General features: G+C 40.1%; 1 protein-coding gene across 1 annotated transcript; it reads left to right on the top strand.

Annotated features, from left to right (window-relative positions):
* Positions 1-4,245: 4,245 nt before the first annotated feature.
* Positions 4,246-22,032, top strand: PAIP2 (poly(A) binding protein interacting protein 2). Its single transcript, XM_006086521.3, has 4 exons — positions 4,246-4,394; positions 16,433-16,596; positions 17,626-17,805; positions 21,054-22,032. The coding sequence occupies exons 2-4, from the start codon at positions 16,459-16,461 to the stop codon at positions 21,108-21,110; spliced, it is 375 nt and encodes a 124-aa protein (XP_006086583.1). The 5' UTR covers positions 4,246-4,394; positions 16,433-16,458; the 3' UTR covers positions 21,111-22,032.
* The last annotated feature ends 181 nt before the right edge of the window (positions 22,033-22,213 follow it).

Raw genomic sequence — 22,213 nt, 5'->3', positions numbered from 1 at the left:
CTTGGGAATTCACTATTTTGCTGGGCCAGAGGGGGGTTTTTTTGTTGTTGTTTAATTTCAAAGGGAGGAATGGAGTAGAAACATACTTGAGAGAATCATCAATCGGCCGCCTCCTGCATGCCCCCTACTGGGAATCAAGTCAACAACATAGGCATGTGCCCTGGTTCATGGGTTGAGGCTGTCACTGAACCACACCAGTGGGGCTGCCTTACCACTCCATCACAATGTAGAAGTTAATGAAAAGCTTCATAAGACCTACTTTGTTAGTTTTGAGTGAACAGTAAAATGGAAATAGCTACCTCTCACTATCGGGTACAATTAACTTGCTGTGATTGATACTGGTTAGAGCTTAATTACTTTTGTCTCCTGCGATGAAGCACATGGCTTGAGGTTACACTTGATGAGAGTTGGGCTTCATCCATCAGCATTCTGGAACTGTTCCTCACTGCTCTGAGGTATAATGGGCCATTACATTCAAGGCTGGCCTGGCCAGGAACTACCTTTTTCAATGGGTTTCTCACCTCCAGGTACATGGAAGAAAGCTCAAGGAGAAGTGTCAGGCACCGGCTGAGTTGTTTTTTTTATAAATTTTACTGATTTTTTACAGAGAGGGAGAGGGATAGAGAGTTAGAAACATCGATGAGAGAGAAACATTGATCAGCTGCCTCCTGCACACCTCCCACTGGGGATGTGCCCGCAACCAAGGTACATGCCCTTGACCGGAATCGAACCTGGGACCCTTCAGTCGGCAGGCTGATGCTCTACCCACTGAGCCAAACCAGTTAGGGCGTGAGTTGGGTTTTTATGTGGGGAAGTAAACTATGGCCAGGGCTTTGGGGTTGATATTTGAGGATCTCCCACCTTAGATCAAACCTTTTTGAGTAACAGGCAAAAGAAATTAGCATTTATTCTCTTATTTTTTGTTAATCCTCATCTGAGGGTATTTTTTCATTAATTTTTAGAGTGGGAGAGGGAAAGAGAGAAACATTGATGTGAGAGAGAGATTGATTGGTTGCCTTCTGCATGAGACCCAACCAGGGCCCAGGCCAGGGAGGAGCCTGCAACCAAGGTACATGCCCTTGACTGGAATTGAACCTGGGACTCTCTGGTCCTCAGGCCGACACTCTATACACCAAGCCAAACCGGCTAGGGCTAGCATTTACTCTATCAAACAGTTGAAAATGCTTCGTACGTACAACCTTGTTACTGGGTCCCATGTGTCCCAGTCTCTGGAAAGTTACTCTCAAAGAATAGTGTGGTACTTAAGAGGTAATTAAGGGTACTTAAAATGCTCTCTTGAGGAATATTCTCATTGCAGTGTGAATTTTAGAAGTAATTTTCTCCACATTTCTGCTTTCCAATGGTTACTCCCTAAAACTACTTCACACCATTATCAACACCAAATTCTCCCTGAAAATCTGCGTGGCTTTCCCCTCCTGCCCAATTAAATATGCAGATTACCTTTCTTTAAAAAAAAGTACTAATTAGGTAAATGAAGATATAGGTACCAAATTACTTGAGATTATATAGGAAAAATTCTGGATGTGAAGACTCAGGAAGTATGATTAATTTTTAAAAGACTTAAAGGACCTAAAATTTTTAGACCTTTTCTTGAAGTTAAGAGTTCTTAGGAAGTTTTATAATTATCACAGCATTGAAGAGCTCTCAAAGCCAAGTGTACAATAGGGAATATGAAAAGGTAAAAGGGCAATCTGTTGGGTGTAGTACACAAAAGTCAACATTCCCACTCCGATAGTAGGACATCTGTAATGTTTTAAAATCTTGGGTGCTGTTTCCCAGAATCTGCTTTTCTCACAAAAAAATAGAAGTCTGGAAAATCTGCATTCTAATTTATTTTGTAGTGTCCTGAGCCTGTGGGAAAGGGATTGCAGTTTAGATGATTATTGGTGTGTGTATATATTGGTTTCAGAAAGGGAGAGAGAAATATCAATGATGAGAGTGAATCACCAATCAGCTACCTCCCACATGCCCCACACGGGATCAAGCCCACACACCGGGCATGTTCCCCTGACTGGAATTGAACCCAGGCCCCTTCAGACTGCAGGTCGATGCTATCCACTGAGCCAAACTGGCTAGGGCAGACCCATATCATTTTAAGGAGCAGCCAACCTGCCCAGAACCAGGAGCAGGGAAGGGCTTGACTTAGGCTGGAGAAGAGGAATTGCCTCTGCCCTCCAGTACTCCACACATGTAGGCACACATCACCCTTCTGCGAAAACCTTAAGTCAGACAAGTTTTTTGTTTGGGGTTCTTTTTTTATACACACAAAATTTGTCTTAACCATTTTTAAGTGGTGATACGATTGTACTGTACAATCATCACCTATCCCCATAACTTCATCTTTTAATATTATACCCATTAAACAGTGACAGCAATTCCAGCTCTTCCCAACCATCATTGCAAGTTGTCTATGATTTTTACTACCTCATATAAGTGCAATCAAAGTGTCTTGTGTCATTTCACTTAATGTGATGTACTATACTGCAGAGTTTCCTTCTTAAAGGCTGAATAATACTCCATTGTATGTATATACTACATTTTGCTTATTCATCCATTGATGGGCACTTGGTTTGCTTCCTTGTTTGAAGTACTGTCAGTGCTGCTGTGAACATGTATGTACAAATACCTCTTCAAGACCCTACTTCTAGTTGTGAATATATACCGGTAGTGGAATTGCTGGGTCATATGGTAATTATATTTTTAATTTTATCTCCTCACCGGAATTGTCAACATTCAGAACAGTGGACCATTGCTTCCCTGCACAGTGCTTGGCTCTTACTCAAGACTCAGTAATGCTGTGGTGTACATATTCTATACATGATACAAGTGAGCACGGACAAGGCTATTACCAAACTATAGAAATTTGTTAGACTTCATTTCAGGTGTGATTTTTCTCTTGTTTATAAGTTCAAGCTTTCATAGAAATTCATACAATAAAAAAATATACAGGAGACAGTAAATCCTTCAAAATCTGACCACCTAGCCTATCCTATATAATAAAAGGCTAATATGCAAATTGTCCCCTCCGGAGTTCTACCGACCAGGAGTTCGACCTCTCGCTATGATGTGCGCTGACCACCAAGGGGCAGCGCGGAACAAAGGAAGGACCTGGCTGGCAACTGGCAGCCCTGATCACTGGCCAGGCCTAGGGACCCTACCCATTCATGAATTTCATGCACCGACTGGGTCTCTAGTATATAGATATTGCTATTTTATCATATTTTCACTTATACTCACATGCCTATACTTTTAGGAAAATTATAAATGCTGTTTTGCAGCCTGCTTTGGGGGGAAATTATTATTCCACATCAATGAGTATACATCTTTCTAATAACTTACTCTGTTCAAAATATTTTAATTCCCTATTGATAGGTTTTTAGTTTTTTTATTAACAGATATGAATGTATACTTAACGTCAAACCTGTATGTGGAGTGTTTCAGTCAGAATATCTACATACAAGGGTGTAAAAGCAGGTTAATAATAAGAAATAATGTAAAATAAAAGGCTAATATGCAAATCAACCGAACAGTGGAATGACCAGTTGCTATGACATGCACTGACCACCAGGGGGCAGATGCTCAATGCAGGAGCTGCCTCTTGGTGGTCAGTGCACTCCCACAGGGGGAGCGCAGCTTAGCCAGAAGCCAGGCTTATGGCTGGTGAGCGCAGTGGCGGTGGCAGGAGCCTCTCCCGCCTCAGTGGCAGCGCTAAGGATGTCCAACTGATGGCTTAGGAGCGGGCTGGACATCCCCCAAGGGCTCCCAGACTGCGAGAGGGCACAGGCGGGGCTGAGGAACGCTCCCCCCCCCCAACTAGTGCACGCATTTTGTGCACCGGGCCTCTAGTATAATAAACTTACATGAACTCACAACTGTAAACTTGCCACCCCTGTATTTTATATGATAAAAAGGTCTGCAGGAAGGTGAGTCTAAATCCCTGTGTTTTTTCAAGGATTTCTTCAATCCCTAACTTCCCTAGTCACTGCATCCCATCATTCTTGAAATAGGGGAGGGTGTATGGTCAATGAGGGGACTGGGAGCTCCACTCGAGTATCCCAGTATACCCCGCGGCCGCCAGGGCACGTCGGAAAGGCCGTTGCGCATGCACATTTGTGCCGCCTGGGAGATGAGACCTTTGAGGTTGCGCGTTCTATCGCGCGCTCTCTAGTGGCCACAGAGGGCAGCGCTGACAGAACGAGGGGGCGGGGCCCACCGCGGCGGAAGTTAAGTCACTTCCGGGCTGGGTGTTTGTTTGGACTGGAGAAGGGAGGCGACGGGCGAAGCGCGCGTCGAGCGGGGGAGCGGCGCTGCCTGTGGAGATCCGCGGAGGCCGACCGGATTCGTTGGCTGCCGTCCCCGCTGCCGTGCACTGGGTGAGGGATTCCCTCGGGCGGAGCGGCGAGAAGGGTGCAACGGCCCTGGCGGTCGAAGGACAGTCCCTCTACGACGGCTGAGGGGCTTAGAGGGTCCCTCGGGTGTTGGCCACTTAGCCTTGTAGCTTCTTAATTTTTTGCTGCTTTCAGCCGAGTATGAGGGATGAGCTTGAATTGACTTACTCTCTTTTTTCTCTAAGAAATGGCCGTCGCTTTTTTTCTCATTGTCATTATTATTTATGATTTGGATCTCGCAGCACTTTATCCGGGTCCTCGGTGGCGCGCGAGGGTTGCTGGGATGGCACTTTCTCGCTCCCTCCTCCCCCCTTTCCAGTCCCTTCGCGCACACACCCCTCTGGTACTCTTTTCCCCTGCTCCCCCACGGCGGCCTGGCAACAAAGCTCATTGTTTCTCCCCCAGTTTACGCCTGCGCGTCACCACGCGCAGCCCCTACTGGCCGCGCGTGCGCGTTCCCGAAGCTGGGAGAGGGTAGAGAAAGGGGCGGAGGGAGGGACGGCGGGCTGGCGAGCGTCCTAGGGGAGCTTTCTGCAACGGACCACCGGCCTGTACCTCTGATTCCCTTTCTCCCGTTTCCTCGCTTAACGATACTCCTAATTTCTAGTTACATTGCATCCATGCTCCAGATAGGAGAGCCTTTGTTACTGGAATCCCTAGTCCCCAGGAGGGTTTTGAGCCAGCCACATGAACTTTAAGGGCCTGTCCAATTTATGCTTTGATTCTGGTCACTTTACTTTTAATTTCTCTCTGCTACTTTGTGCTACTCCCCACCATCAACAAAAATATATGGCTTATGATGAAGTTTTTCAAAACATTTGTTGAAGCAGCCAGCAGTAGTCTTTTCTAGTGATGCCTAAAAGAGGCCTTTTCTGCTTCCTTTCGTTGTCTTGTTTTCCCTTCTTTTGCCGCCGCATCATCTCACAGAAGCCACAATTTCTGGAAGGAATTTGGCATCTAATTTGCCATGGGAGAAAGTGACAGCTGACAGCTTTTGGCACTTATTTTGACAAAGGACAGTTCCCATTTTGCTTGTGCTGGCTAGTCTTGTTCTGTACCTTTGTGGCATGATTTTTCATAAATTGCATTTGAGCATTTGATCAGGTGTTAGTTTGCATTCTTATTAAATAGCCTTTGAATTTTCGTACCCTGCAAGGTTAGGTCCCCAAATAAGAAAAGGGCCTCTATAAGAATTTTAAATTATATTCCCAGTGTTTATTGTTTGTGCTTCTGTTTCCAGTTATAAAAGAGGATATCCCACAAGTTACTGGGATATCCTCTTTTATGCTACTTGTTAACTGTGAAGTTGGATTTTCCCCACAAATATGTGTCTATGACAAATGAAAATAGGTAACTACAAAAATTATAGCAGATTTATGTTTCTCGGATGGGAATTAGACGATGGAGGCTCAATGTAATGGTTAAAAGGCTTGGAAGCTTGGCAATTTTTATTATAGTATGTTGCATATTGTTCCTTAAGAGTTCGAATTGAGGTACGTAATCTCTACCCTATTTGGGACAGAATAAGTTTATAGTAGGTTTTTTTCCCCAATGAGTACTCTGCATCTTCAGATTTACATCTTTATGACTATAGTCTAGAGTCTAGAGAGTGATGCTCCAGTTTTTTTGTTTAAATGTATTTTATTGATTTTTTTACAGAAAGGAAGGGAGAGGGATAGAGAGCTAGAAACATCGATATGAGAGAGAAACATCTACCAGATGCCTCCTGCACACCCCCTACTGGGGATGTGCCTGCAAGCAAGGTACATGCCCTTGACCGGAATCGAACCTGGGACCCTTGAGTCCGCAGGCCGACGCTCTATCCACTGAGCCAAACCGGTTAGGGCTGATGCTCCAGTTTTAATAAAAAAATATAAACATTTATAAAAAGTCTGAATATTGTGGAAGATGAAAGAAGATGGAAAACAAGGCCACTATTTCCTTTTGTGCTTTTACATGTTCTTGTAATTTACAAACTTTTCACATTTATAATCATAACCTTGAAATAAGCAGAGCAAGCATTATCTTGCCCATTTTTAAAATGAGTATAGAAGCTTGAAAGGTTATTTTTATTTTATTAGGCACATACTTCTGCAGCACTTAGAAATGCCAGGTGTTATTCTAAGGCTTTTAGAAGTATTTAATCTTTGCTGTCCCTAAAAGGTAAGTACTACCTACTAAAGATAACAAATGAGAGATGTGATGTAACTTGCCCAGTGTTCCACAGCTAGTAAGAGCCAGAATTGAAAATCCAAGTAGTCCAGAGATTATGTGCTCTTAACCATTATACTGTGCTGCCTGTGATTTTAGTGACATATCCAGGATCCTGTGGGTGCTTAGTGGCATATCTAGGATTTGAACCCAGTCCAAGATTAAAGTTGTCCCAAGTTACTGCCTTTGTGATCTGGACCACCCTTTTTACTATTTTACTATTAAGGTGACTTAATAGTTTGCATTTAATATAGTCTAAGGTTCAATTCCAGTAATTGAATCTTTTTTTCTCTTAATTTTCTCACTGTTTAGAGTAGTGCTTCCTAGTGAGATAGCTACTAAGCAACCATGTCTATTAAGCGCTTGAAATATGGCCCGTGCAACTGAAGAACTAAATTTTAATTGTATTGAATTGTAATTCATTTAAATTTAAATAGTCACATGTCGCCAGTGGTTACCACATTGGATGGTGTAGTTTAGAAGTTTGAATTGCCTCTGCTTATTTCATTTTTTTAATGATTTTAGAGAGAGGGAGGGAGAGAGAAGCATCAATGTGAGAGAGAAACATCGATCAGTTACCTTCCGCACACAATCTAGCTGGGGATTGAACCTGCAACCTGGGCATGTGCCCTGACCATCTGGTTCGTGGGTCGACACTCAACCATTGAGCCTCTCTCACTAACTGATGAAGAGACCAGTTAGTATGCTAAAATGTACATAAATATTTATATGCAAGTAAGGTTAAGAAATCACAGTAGTTCAGAATAGTCCAACAGAATAAGGTAGTGTCTTTGGAGTCATATTAATGAAAAAAACTTTATTTGAATTTTAATGAGAATTTTTACAGGGTGAAATGAGGGTGGGGTGGAGTTTCTAAAACTTAAAAGATTTCCATATTTTGCCCAAACCGGTTTGGCTCAGTGGATAGAGCGTCGGCCTGTGGACTCAAGGGTCCCAGGTTCGATTCTGGTCAAGGGCATGTAATCTTGGTTGCGGGCACATCCCCAGCAGGGAGTGTGCTGGAGGCAGCTGATCGATGTTTCTCTCTCATCGATGTTTCTGACGCTTTGTCCCTCTCCCTTCCTCTCTGTAAAAAATCAATAAAATATATTAAAAAAAAAAAAGATTTCCATATTTTAAATTTTTGTAGAGAATATAAAAGAATGGACATTGCTGGGCCTAGCCTGGTGGCTCAGTTGGTTGAAGCATCGTCCCATACACCAAAAAGGTGTGGGTTCAATCCCCGGTCGGGGTGTGTATAGGAGGCAACTCATCAATGTTTCTCTCTCCCTCCCACCCCTTCCTTTCCTCTCTTTCTAACATCAAAACATCCTTTGGTGAGGATTAACAAATAAACAAAAAAAGATGGACATGGCTGGAAAGCATTATATGTAAGAGGCATTTCAGGAAGGGAAAAACAGCTGAAGGTATAAGTTTGTAGGTTGAAAGTACAGTAAATGATGAGCAGTAAATCTAGTAAACAAATAGATGATAATGTGAATTATAAGTTTCGATTTTAAAATTCTCTGAAAAGATACATACTGTAAGGGAAAACCTAGTAGTGTGAATCTAACAGTGCTAAATTATTTCCGTAAAACTCAGGAGAATGAGGTATGGGTGGGGGGAGTTGATAAATAAAATCATTCTGAAGGTCTTGCCTTGACTGGGAGCAAGGACTGGGTTAGGTAAACTGAAGAAGAAAAGCATTCTGAATGTCTTGAATTGGATAGGGGTGTATAGGATATTTTTTTAATTGATGGGAAAGTATTTAAGTATTTAATTTGACAATAGATGTAAGTCATATTATGCTGTATACCTTAAACTTACACAGTGTTGATGTCAATTGTATCTCAAACTGGAAAAAGAAAACAACACTGATTCCTCAGTAGTTTGTAAGTCAAAGAAAATAAAGTATTTTTAAAAATCCATTTAAAATAGGAAAACAAGCACTACAGGAATAGAATGTAAAAAAATCAGATATGAAATTATGATGAAAAACTTCAAACGTCAATTATCAAAACTTAATTCCCTATAAGACATTATTTGGGTCAAATAATCTAACTTATAGTAGAGGGCTTGATTTAAGTCACTTTCAGAATTTAGCAGATAAAGTAAAAAAGATCAACCTAATATATATACATCATTTTTGTACCTTAGAAATTGAAATCAAACATTTTTCCCTGTAGGCCCAAAAAGTAAAGGCTTTTCTGGCTATGTTTTATAACAATAAAACTAGAAATTAGGGCATCAAAAGATAACCAAAAGAACTTTAGCTGCTTGGAAATTAAGAAAGAAAAATAAAATATTCTTCCAAATCTGAGCTCATTATAAATTAAACTAGAGGCCCGGTGCATCGATTCATGCACTGGTGGGGTCCCTCGGCCAGGCCTGCGGGGATCGGGCCAAAAGTGGCCCTCAGACATCCCCCAAGGGGTCCCAGATTGCAAAAGGGCACAGGCCAGGCCAAGGGACCCCACTGATGCACGATTGGGGCTGGGGAGGGACCGTGGGAGGGCTTCAGGGCATGTCCGGCCCATCTTACCCAGTCCCGATCGGCCGGATCCCAGCAACAAGCTAACCTACCGGTCGGAGCATCTACTCCCTGATGGTCAGTGCACGTCATAACGGCTGGTCAAACAAACGGTCAGACACTTAGCATATTAGGCTTTTCTTATATAGGATAATTTGTAATTCTCTAAAATTGACAAGAACTATATTCTATATAAAAACTTCTAGGGATATTTATAGGTACAACATTTTTATTAAGTGAAAAGTTGAAAATAAACATATTTATCAACTTGGAAACAGCCCAAGTGCCCATCAGTAGAAGAGTAGATAAAAACGATGTGGTACATTTACACCATGGAATACTATGCATCAGTACTAGTAAAAAAGAAGGATCTCTTGCCCTTTGAGACAGCATGGAGGGACCTGGAGAGTATTATGCTAAACGAAATAAGCCAGTCAAAGAAAGATAAGTATCACATGATCTCACTCATATGTGGAATCTAACAAACAAACTGGTGAGTAAAATAGATCTAGAGACATAGAAGCGTGGAACAGACTGTGGAATCTCAGAGGGAAGGCGGGAGAGGGTGGGTGCATGGAAAGAGATCAACCAAAGAACTTGTATACATATATGTATAACCTGTGGACACAGACAATAGGATGGTGAAGGTCTGGGGCAGGGGGTGGGTGAGGAAGGGCCTACAGAAGGCCAATGGGCAGGGCAAAAGGGACATGGAATACTTTAAAAGATTTTCTTTTAAAAAATCAACTTTGAAAGCAAAGAGCAACAAATTGGCTGAAATTAAGTAGAAAGGTCAGAAAAATAGAGTGAAAACTGAAATTAATAAAATAAGTAAAACAATAAAACCAAGAGCAGGGGTTTTATTTGTTAAGTTGAATTATTTAATAGTCTATTTAATACTCAAAAGATACAACAAAAATATCTCTAGCCACCTAGTTCTCCAGTATTCTGTGTTATTTTTGTTTACTCTTCATCAGAGGATGTTTTTCAGAGATGAGAAAGAGAGAGAGGTGAGAGAGAAACATCGATTGGTTGCCTCATGCATGTGCACAAACTGGGGATCGAACCTGCAACCTGGGTATGTGCCCTGACCAGGAATTGAACCTGCAACCCTTTGGTGCATGGGACAACACTCTAACCATTGAGAACACTGGCCAGGGCTTTAGTTATTTGCTTAAAAGCTCGTTATTGAACTATAATTCACATACCATGCAATTTACCCATTTAAAGTGTGCAGTAGAGCCCTAACCGGTTTGGCTCAGTGGATAGAGTGTCGGCCTGTGGACTAAAAGGTCCCAGGTTCTATTCTGGTCAAGGACATGTACCTCAGTTGCAGACACATCCCCAGTGGGGGGTGTGCAGGAGGCAGCTGACCGATATTTCTCTCTCATCGATGTTTCTGACTCTCCTTTCCTCTCTGTTAAAACGTCAATAAAAAATATATTTTTAAAAATAAATAAAGTGTGCCAGAAGAGTGGGTTTTTTTAGTATATTCACAGTTGTGCATCCATCACCACGATCAAGTATAAAACTTTCTCATTACCTTCAAAAGAAACCATGTATCCCTTAGCTGTCATGTAATATGTACTCCTTTGTGACTAACTTCTTTCACTTATCATACTGTTTTCATTGTTCCTGATATAAAGTATCAAGTATTTAATTTTTTTAAATTTACCTTTATTGTTGAAAGTATTACAAATGTCCCCGTTTTTACTCCATTGACCCCTTCTAGCCCACACCCACACTCCCCCCACCCCAGGTCTTCACCCACACTATTGTCTGTCCATGGAAGTATTCCATTTCTTTTAATGTTGAGTAATATTCCATTGTATGGACATACCACATTGTATTTATCCATTTATCAGCTTGGTCCCTTTAGGTTGTATTTAATTTTTGGCTATCCTATATAATAAAAGAGAAACATGTAAATTGACCATACTTCCGCTATGCTCACCAGCCAATCAGGAATATGCAAATTAACCGACAAAGATGGTGGGTTAATTTGCATACACAGGCGCCAGGCAGAGAGCAGAGTGGGAGAGCTGGCAGAGAGTGGAATGGCTTGGGGAAGTTGGCTCCCCAAGCCACCAGATGGAGAGCAGAGAGGGAAAGCTGGCAGCTTGGAGGACTTGGCAGAGTGGGAGGCCATGGGACGGAGATAGAGCAGGAAGGGAAAACCAAGAGCACGGGGAGCACCAGGAATTCTGGGAATAGTAGTTCTGGTGGCAGCCCCAGGACTGAAGCGGGAGCCCAGAGTGCGGGGAGCACCAGGAATGCTGGGAATCGTAGTTCTGGTGGCAGACGGATCTCCTAGACACTAGAGCAGGGGTGGGCAAACTTTTTGACTCAAGGGCCACAATGGGTTAAACTGGACCGGAGGGCCGGAACAAAAGCATGGATGGAGTGTTTGTGTGAACTAATATAAATTCAAAGTAAACATCATTACATAAAAGGGTACGGTCTTTTTTTTTTTTTAGTTTTATTCATTTCAAACGGGCCGGATCCGGCCCGCAGGCCGTGGGGGATGGAGGGAAAGCAAAGGTGAGAGACATAAGTAAAATCAGAGTGTCTAGGAAAAGTTAAAGGGAAGATATCCTAAAACTTCCAGGAAATCTCCACCAATGAAGCAAAGAAAGATAAAAAACACCTCTATTATTCTGTGAGCAACAAACCAAACTGAGTTTGGGTCTCAGACAATTTGCTCATATGATTGCAAAGACAGACAGAAACTCCCGGATTGGAGAGGGCTCCCCTGAGGGCTCCCAGATTGGAGAGGGTGCAGGTTGGGCTGAGGGACCCCCACACCCCCCAGTGCACCAATGTCGTGCACCAGGCCTCTGGTCTATATTATAAAAGGCCTGTGGCTCTAATGCCTTAATGACCTGCACGGGTGGGCGGGGCTGCACGATTTCGCACACTGGGCTTCTAGTCTTTGCAGATGGGCTCTTGTGTATGTTGAGGCCACCTTCAACACTCGGGCAGTTTACAACTCTTAGCAACTCACTTAATGTGCAAAACCTGAAGGTCATCCAGAGGTGAGATTGTAGGGTCTTCTCAGTTCTTTTCCTAAAGCATCTTCTTCACCAGTGTCTCCTCCCAGGCTTTTTACTTTGTCTATTTTTTTTTTTTTTGTCCCAACTGTTATTTCTTGACCTAGACAGCATTGGCTACTACTACATTCGGCTTTATTTGTTGAACATATGCTAGTACTTTACAATTTTACACTTTAAAATCATAAACCTTATAGTGCTTGAACTATATATTCAATTTTTTAAAATAGTAAACATAAAAAGGAAGCACTATAAAAAGTTTGGTTCAAGAAGTGTCAAGAATAGGTCACAGAAGAAAATTAAAAACCCAATACATCACCTTATATTAGAATACCTTGGGTTAAATAATTATAAGTCTGTTGACTTGCTGAAAGTAAATGATCTTTACCCCTCTGGCTTTCACTTGACTGGCTGTAGCCAGAATTTGGTCAGCAGTTGTTCCTTCCCTTAGCTGTCTAAGGTATAAGATTAGTGTCCAGGCTCCAAGTTCATTCTTTTTGCTTCAATTATGATTTGTTTGCCAAATATTGCATGACAAAGTAATTTCATTTATTTAGATTTCATAGACTCTTTCATTGTAATCTATATCAAATCTATAGGTTGTTTGATGACATGCTAACAGTCAAAAAGCGGAGGTAGGGCCTTGTTGAATGCAGAGATTGGGCCCTTTTTGCCAAGGATTCTTTATATTTTATTTGTTACTGGTTGGCATTAAACAAGGAGAAAGCCGTCCAAGTTTGCTGAGACAGATTTTTCATTGTGTTATGCAAACTTGTGCTCATAAAATGTATGGAAGACACTTTTCTTAAAAAAAATTTTTTATCCCTAGCCGGTTTGGCTCAGTGGATAGAGAGAGCGTTGGCCTGCAGACCAAAGGGTCCCGGATTCAATTCTGGTCAAGGGCATGTACCTGGTTGCAGGCACCTCCCTGGCCTGGGCCCCGGTCCAGGGCAGGAGGCAATCAATCGATGTGTTTCTCACACATCGATGTTTCTCTCTGTCTTTCCCTCTCTCCCTAAAAACCAATGGAAAAATATCCTCAGGTGAGGATTAACAAAAAATTAATTAAAATTTTAAAATGTTAAAAATTTCTTTTGCATTTGTATGTAGACCTACTTTAGTCACCTGAAAGCATATTTTATCTGTTTTTATAGGTTTCAGAGAGAGGAAGGGAGGAGAGAGAATCATCGGTCGGCTGCCTCTTGCACACCCCCTACTAGGGATCAAGCCAGCAACCCAGGCATGTGCCATGACAAGGAATTGAACCATGATCTCCTGGTTTATAGGTCAATGCCCAACAACAGCCACACCGGCTGATGGCCTCTGCTTTTCATAATATTTGAGGCGAACCTAAAATTTAATTTGTGTAAAGATGAGCACATAGCCCTGGCCGGTTTGGCTCAGTGGATAGAGCCTGTGGACTGAGGGGTCCCAGGTTCGATTCCGACTAAGGGCATGTACGTTGGTTGTGGGCACATCCCCAGTAGGAGGTGTGCAGGAGGCAGCTGATCAATGTTTCTCTCTCATTGAAGTTTCCAACTCTCTATCCCTCTCCCTTCCTCTCTGTGAAAAATCAATAAAATATATTAAAAAAAAAAAAAAAAAAGATGAGCACATAAATGTTCGGTAACCTGACAATAATTTGCCCTGGCCTGTGTGGATCAGTGGTTAGAGTGTCAACCCACACACCAGAAGGTTGAGGGTTTGAGACCTGGTCAAGGGCATGTGCCTGGGTTGCAGGTTCAATCCCCGGCCCTGGGGCCCACACAGGAGGCAGCCAATGAATGTATGTCATTAATATCTTTGTCTCTCTCTCTCTCTCTCTCTCATTAGTGGAACAAATCTCAGGTGAGGATTAACCAAAAAAAAAAAAAAAAAAAAGAGTAATTTTCTTTATAGGAACTGATTCCTTTTTAGTCAAAACTTGTTTTAATAATAAAGGTTTATTTAATTCAAGATTAATGATAAATAAAAATATCAAAGACACTCATTGTTTGTGTTCTGTCTTGTCTGCTTTCACAGTGCCTCAATTTCCTAACCATAATCATGTTTTCTTTTTACCCACACCCTAGCACATAAATCTCAGTCTGTCTCTGCTTCTTTTCATATATGTGTGTAGTTTTAGAACCTCTTCATGAAAAACATCAGTACTGTTTTTATTAGTATTCAGTATTAGAGAAAATATATGTGTATCAGGATAGGACCCCCTACCCTCAGCAAATGAGTTTAAAGGGTCAGGCAACACACGTAGAGCAAGTTTTAACCTGAGGGAAAAAAACTTTTCTAATAGATTTACTTAGTGTTTTACCTGATTTTGATAACTTCGGAGTAAATAGGCCTGACGAGGTGTTGGTTTTTGTTTTTTTTTACTCTATACTCATGTTAGATATGTTTCTTTCCTTTGGCACAAATCACACCACTGTTTGAATTTATGTATAAGTAACTCTTGTTTAATATAAACCCATATTTAGCAGTTTCAGACTTAATGAATTGGTAGAATATTTTAGAATCTGAAGTTTCATGGTTGAACTTATAGCCTGCAATGTATCAATTAGGTTAGACCAAGTTAACACCTACAGGCATACCTCGGAGATATTGAAGATTCGATTCTAGACCACCATAAAAGTGAGTCTTGCGTTAAGAGCCATTGGTAATCCTTTTGCTAGTTGGGGGTTTGCCTTAAATTTATAAAAATCACATCATCTGTGGAGCTTAATAAAAGGAGGTATGCCTGTATTGAGTAGAAAAAATCAACTAGATATGCATTAGATATACTTTTACTCACATAAAAAGAGATGAGATGATAAAGAGGTGGTGGTTGCACAAAGAGGTTGGATGCCTGAAACTCATTATATAATAGGGAAATCCAGATCTGAACCCATAGATAAAGCAAATATAGTGACCTTTGACTTATACAGGGGTTAGAGGCACCGACCTTCCACAGTCAAAATCTGTGTATAATTATAGTTGGACCTCCACATATGCTGATTCCCAACTTCACAGTCTTGAACAACAGGGCTTTGAATTGTGCTGGCCAATTGAACTGCAGTAAATTGGGGGAAAAATTTGTGTATAAGTTTGAACCCATACAGTTCAAACTCATATTGTTCAAGGTTTAACTGTCAACTATAGAGTGGGTTACAAAGTCCAAGAGATCCAACACTATATCTTAGGACAGAGGAACTAAGGTTATTAAAAATTTCTTAGTTTTTACTTTAACTCTCTGGGCTTTTTTTTTAAAATATATTTTATTGATTTTTTACAGAGAGGAAGAGAGAGGGATAGAGAGTTAGAAACATCAATGAGAGAGAAACATTGATCAGCTGCCTCTTACACACCTCCCAGTGGGGATGTGCCCGCAACCAAGGTACATGCCCTTGACCGGAATCGAACCCGGGACCCTTCAGTCTGCAGGCCGACGCTCTATCCATTGAGCCAAACCGGTTAGGCAAATCTCTGGGCTTTTTAATATCATTTTTTAAAGTATTTGTTTTTTATAAGGTCATTTGATGACTTAAGTCTTACAAATTATGCTTGGTTTTTTTTTTTGTTTTTTTAAATATATTTTATTGATTTTTACAGAGAGGAAAGGAGAGGGATAGAGAGTTAGAAACATCGATGAGAGAGAAACATCGATTCAGCTGCCTCCTGCACACTCCCTGCTGGGAATGTGGCCACAACCAAGGTACATGCCCTTGACCGGAATCGAACCTGGGACCCTTCAGTCTGCAGGCCGATGCTCTATCCACTGAGCAAAACCGGTCAGGGCAGATTATGCTTGTTTTATAAAGCAAGAGATATCTAATATTTTTAAAAATTGAATGGTTTTGGGGATTGCATTTAAGCAATTGATTACCTTCACTGGTGGTTACATTAGATGAATCTGGGTTGTTCTCAACTATTTCATAAACATTAAAATCATTTGTGGAAAAAAATTAAATTTTTTATTGCTTCATTATGTGTGTTAATATATTGTGTGCATCTGCCCTGACCCAATGACTCAGTTGAAGCATGCTCCTGTATACCAAGAAGGTTTCTGGTTTGATTCCCAGTTGGGGCAGGTATGGGAGGCAACCAATCGATGTTTCTCTCCTCTCTCCCTTTCTCTCTCTAAAATCAATAAGCATGCATATATATCATGTGCATCTAACACTTAACCATGATGCCTGGTGATAATAAATGCTCACCAAGAAAAAAATGACTGACTAAACTAATTGTATTGTTCTTTTAAGGTTAAAAACGACAACTAACGCCAACCATGAAAGATCCAAGTCGCAGCAGTACTAGCCCAAGCATCATCAATGAAGATGTGATTATTAACGGTCATTCTCATGAAGATGACAATCCATTTGCAGAATACATGTGGATGGAAAATGAAGAAGAATTCAACAGACAAGTTAGTTTTATGTACAAGCATGTTCTTTTTTGTACTCCATGACAACCTTCAAATAATGTAGCTGTATTTGTTCCTTAAATGTGTTTGTTTTTCAATCTGGTCCCTTATTTATGAGATATATGGACTTATGTGCCACCACTCCTATTTTATCTGGATGATGATTACCACCAGGTTAGCTAGCTTTTTTCAGGGTTCCACCCCAGAGATTCTGATTCAGGTGGACTAGGGTGTAGCCTGGGAAACTTGTTTTTTAAAAGCTCTCAGATGATTCCAGTGAGCAATTAGGTTTGGAAACCACTGTGCTACACCAATCATATTGCTCTACTGCAGTGAAAGTCAAGAGAATAGGATTCAGGAGCAGACGGGCACAGGTACTAGGGTGCAGAACTATTGTGTTTTTCACATGAGGTTCTCAATCTAATGAACCTGAAAATCTGACACTACTGTTTTCTTTAGAAAAGTCTCCTACATTAATAAATACTATCTTTTATTTCCACATTTTTGACTTCTATTTCCATCTTTTGTCACTTCTTCCCGGATTATGGTTTGGGTAATAAGTAGCCAGCTTGATTTTGCCATATCCAATGATGGATAATCAAGAGTTAAACAATGTAGTCTTATTTCAGTGAGAATCAGTTGTGGGAGGGGGGGTTGTTTGTTTAAGTTACTCATGCCCTGAGCCTATCCTCTAAAGATTTTTTTCAGTTATTTTGGGTAGGTTTAGGGTTTATATAGTTTTAAACTGTCATAGGTAATTCTGACATGCATTCCTTAGTGTCAGCACTCCTTTATTTGTTACTTCTTTCCCTCTACCTTCAATGGAAAAAAGTATATTCTGCTATGACAAGTAAAGACATAGCAAAACCCCAAATAGATCTTCCCAGGTGTTACGGTACACATTTTTTCCCCCTTAGTGCAGAAGAGGAAGTACAACATTGTGCTTTTAAATAGTTTAAGATATTTCAAGCTGTTTCTAGTGATGTCTTACCAAGTATGCTGTAAACTGTCCTTTATTTATTATAAATCCAGATAGAAGAGGAGTTATGGGAAGAAGAATTTATTGAACGCTGTTTCCAAGAAATGCTGGAAGAGGAAGAAGAACATGAGTGGTTTATTCCAGCTCGAGATCTTCCACAAACTATGGACCAAATACAAGACCAATTTAATGACCTTGTTATCGGTGATGGCTCTTCTCTGGAAGATCTTGTGGTAAAAGTTATTTTTCATTTTTTTAAAACCTTTCCCGTAAGTGGAAAAGCCAGCAATCATCTGTTTAAGAAGAGTTCTACATCTCTTCTCCTTCTGAAATTGTACTGCTTTTTACTATGGAAGCAGAGGCCTCCCAGTCTCACTTATGACATGGAGTGACTTCTGGCAGCACTCTGGAATTAGTCTGAGACTACTAACAGACTTCTTGCCACTGCTTTTAGCTTTGATAACTGTTGCCCTAGGATATGTAAATGTCTTAGAAAACATTAATCCAAAAGAAGTACAGTATGTCCATGTGACCTACCTATTCAAAAGTAGCTTGATGGAGAGATTTGGCTGGCTCTTTAATTTTTGTCTTAAACATTTGGTGAAATTTGCAAATTTTCATCTGAAAGGTAAAATTTTGGAGATTTTTCTTCTTCCTGAATTCAGGAACTCCAGGATTTTCACTGAGTTAACCCGAACTCCTTTTGGAACTGTGATTTAATAAGGACATCTATAAGCTCTTAGTAGAAAAGAAACCTATTTGCATCTTTAATTATTTTTAGTGTCTCATTGTTGATGTTATATTAAAATGTATTTTTAGGGAATTGTCATAACTAGGCATTGGTTCTAGAATTGAACCTAATGAGTCATTCCTTCACTAAAATGAAAAATAATTTAAAAATAATTTAAAGTCAGAATGTTAACCTTTCTCTTCATATTGATAATCTATTTGCTTCTACAAGGTCTCTGAAATTTACCCCTAAACTCTGAAATATTTGTTGCAATTGTCTTCTGTTCACTGTGTAGTGATTTTCTATTACCTGGCTGTGCAGCATAATTACCTGTGAAGCATTAAATACAAAAAAGTTCCTCAGCTACCTTTCAGAACAGTAGAATCAATCGTCTAGGCATGTTTATTTTTTAAAAAGCACTCCCAGAGGATACTGCCAGCCTACCTTATCAGGCATTGGTAAACCATCCTTCTGAAGAGCTGTATAGAGAACATTGAAAAAAAATTTTTTAGAATTATTTGTTTTTTAGTTAATTTTATTTATTTTTTAGACAGGGGAAGGGGTGGGGGGAGAAACATCGATTTGTTGTTCCACTTATGCATTCATTGGTTGATTCTTATATGTGCCCTAATGGGGGATTTAACTCACAACTTTGGAGTATAGGGATGATACTCTCTAACCAACTGAGCAACCCAGCCAGGGCTAGAGAACACTGAAATTTAAATTGTGGTATAGGCTTTGTTGCCGTAAATGACCCAAATGAGCAGATGTGTGATCTGAGTAGTCTGTTGGATTATGCTTACTTGTGGCTACCTTAGTCCACAAATAATAATCCTGGTTGCTGTGATGAGTCTATCCCTTTGCTGGATATAATGTATAACTTTAAACTAGAACCAGTAGAAATTTATTGTGTAGAAACTGGTTTGGCCAGAACCGGTTTGGCTCAGTGGCTAGAGCGTCAGCCTGTGGACTGAAGGGTCCCAGGTTCGATTCCGGTCAAGGGCATGTACCTTGGTTGCGAGCACATCCCCAGTGTGGAGCGTGCAGGAGGCAGCTGATCGATGTTTCTCTCTCATCGATGTTTCTGGCTCTCTGTCCCTTTCCCTTCCTCTCTGTAAAAAATCAATAAAAAATATATTTAAAAAAAAAAAAAAAGAAACTGGTTTGTTCATCTCAATCTGCTTAAGATTATGTAATTTCTTCTTATTCTTTTGTTGCTGCCAAAAGATTACACATTTAAGAATACTGCTTTTTTTAAAAAAATATATATTTTTATTGATTTCAAAGAAGAAGGGAGAGGAGGGAGAAAAAGATAGAAACATCAGTGATGAGAGAGAATCATTGATCAGCTGTCTCCTGTACATCCCCTACTGGGTATTAAGCCCACAACCCAGGCATGTGCCCTGACCAGGAATCGAACTGTGACCTCCTGGTTCATTTATCAACGTTCAACCACTGAGCCACACCTGCCAAGCAAGAACACTGCTTTTATTTATTTTATTTTTTTTAACCTCACACTTTTATATATATTTCCTTTGAAATAAGAAAGAATATGTCCTGTGCAAGGAAATGGTTGTGTATATGTATAAATTATGAAACCAAGATTAAATTATTGCTCCAACATGTTTAATGTGCTTTGGTCTTGAAGTAAACAACATAGGGAGCTCAGAATTAGTCTAAAAGCCTTCCGGAATGCCTGCATTTCAGTCCCTGGAAACCATCCTGGTTTCTTTTTTATCTTTTTCAACTTGCATTCCAAGATGTGGTAGAGGAAAATGTCCAGCTATTCCCTATCTGCTGACATATCTGCTTAGGAAAGTAAAGATTTAGAAATATAGGATAATGCTGGTACAAGTCTCTAAGGTTCTTGGAAACTTTGGCCTTTTCTTTCTCTCACTGATGGAAAAATGAAGTCCCAGGGAGAGTGACTTTGCCAGGCTTACATAGGAAGTTAGGGCCAGAGCTGGGGTTCCAGCTTAGGCCTTCTGACTCCCCAGGTAGTTTTCTTTTCCTATTAAATACCATGCTTCCTGTGGGAATTAGAATACAACAATTGTTGAAAGATAACTTCACATTTTTAATGAAGACCTTAAAATGAAATTAATCTATAAACACTTCCCAGTCACTTTAATCATCATTTTATTTTTATTTTATTTTTATTATTGTTTTAAATATATACAGAGAGGAAGGGAGAGGGATAGAGAGTTAGAAACATCGATAAGAGAGAAACATCGATCAGCTGCCTCCTGCACACTCCCTACTGGGTATGTGCCTGCAACCAAGGTACATGCCCTTGACCGGAATCGAACCTGGGACCTTTGAGTCCACAGGTTGATGCTCTATCCACTGAGCCAAACCGGTTAGGGCTTAATCATCATTTTAATACTTGTTTAATATTTTTGCATATTATGAAACTGCTCAAAGGAAGTCAAATATTACAGGTAAAGGAACAAAATTCCTTGTTCTACACTTTTCGTTTATGCAGGTTTCTGTTTACACTTAAGCAAAATTAATTTCAATTCCTGCTTGCTCTTTAGAAAGTTGATAAATTTGATATAATAAATATAGCTTACATCTGATTCCTGCCCTCCTAGCCAAAGATATTTTGGGGTTAAGTTTATCAATCTGAGTTCTTGCTTTTGTCTTGGGGGTTTTTTTAAGATGTTTTTGCATGTGGATCTAGGTTAAATGCTTCTGAGTATCTGAAGCTATCTGTTAATGAACTTGCTTTTTTATGTACTTATTTTCCAGGTCAAGAGCAATCTGAATCCAAATGCAAAGGAGTTTGTTCCTGGGGTGAAGTACTAAAATATTTGAGTAGACGGGGCCCTCTTTTGGTGGATGTAGCACAATTTCCACACTGTGAAGGCAGTATTAGAAGACTTAATTGTAAAAGCTCTCTCTTGTCACTGTGTTACACTTATGCATTGCCAAAGTTTTGTTAGTCTTGCATGCTTAATAAAAGTGCTGAGACTGTTATTAAGTAAAAAGCTGTCAAACATTTACTGAAAAATAGAATTGGCCCCATGGCTGGATGTGAAGACAGCAAGGAGGAAGCACCAGTCAAGTTATGACAAAGCACCAAATTAAATGACCTTTAAATCTTAGTGAATTGTCTTTTTTGAGGCTAAACTGGTCCCTTAGGTTTAACTAGCACTCGCTAATAATTCTAAACTTTTTTTAAATCAGTAAATTTAAATTAAGTTCTAGTTAAGCAAATTTCTCAGACTGAAATTTACGCCCATCAAAAAGAATCTTCTGAGGAAGGCTTGTTAATTTGAAATAATCCATTGTAGACACATCTGTCTTTGGTCACTGATGTTACAAGGTAGTGATCAGATTAGATCTAGTCTTGGCTTTTATGGTATGTTATCATGTAAGAAATACATCTGAGAGAGTATGTGATTTGAGAATTGCATCTTCTACAATTCTTATTGTAGCTATGCCTTCGTGTAGTCTAACATTTGACCAACCCATAATCTAATTGAACAAAGAAATTGTAACGTGATTTGAGTGGTGCTTTTCCTTGCTTTGTTAACCATCACTACAGTAGTCTGCAGCACAACTTTTCTTTTAACAAAGCTAGAACAGTTTTGGCTTCTTAAACTTCATATTTGGGTAGGTTAAGCTGCCATACGTGTTCAGTGTGAATAGTGTTTAAGTTGAAAATATTGTAAAAAAATTATATTTTTTCAAAAATATTTAAAAAAATAAATAATAGTAGAACTGAGCTGATGGTTGTGTTTATTGATGCTGAATGCAGACTCTCCAGTGGTGAGTTGCACTTTAATGTGGGCTCAGTCCCTCAGGACAACCCTGCTGGCAAGAGTTGCTGAGGGAACAGACTTGTTAGATCCCATTGTATCAAATATCCTATATAATAAAAGCCTAATGTGCAAATTGTACCCTCA

Source organism: Myotis lucifugus, unplaced genomic scaffold (assembly GCF_000147115.1).
Source record: "Myotis lucifugus unplaced genomic scaffold, Myoluc2.0 scaffold_28, whole genome shotgun sequence".
NCBI lineage: Eukaryota > Metazoa > Chordata > Mammalia > Chiroptera > Vespertilionidae > Myotis > Myotis lucifugus.
Note: the sequence above shows the minus strand (reverse complement) of the source record. Positions and strands in the feature narration are given on the sequence as shown.

What these genes read in the sequence shown, in the direction of transcription:
- PAIP2 (XM_006086521.3), top strand. Translation starts at nt 16,459, where the DNA reads ATGAAAGATCCAAGTCGCAGCAGTACTAGCCCAAGCATCATCAATGAA. An exon ending in AAGAAGAATTCAACAGACAA is followed by an intron (nt 16,597 to 17,625) that starts GTTAGTTTTATG and finishes TTATAAATCCAG; the next exon opens with ATAGAAGAGGAGTTATGGGA. An exon ending in CTTCTCTGGAAGATCTTGTG is followed by an intron (nt 17,806 to 21,053) that starts GTAAAAGTTATT and finishes CTTATTTTCCAG; the next exon opens with GTCAAGAGCAATCTGAATCC.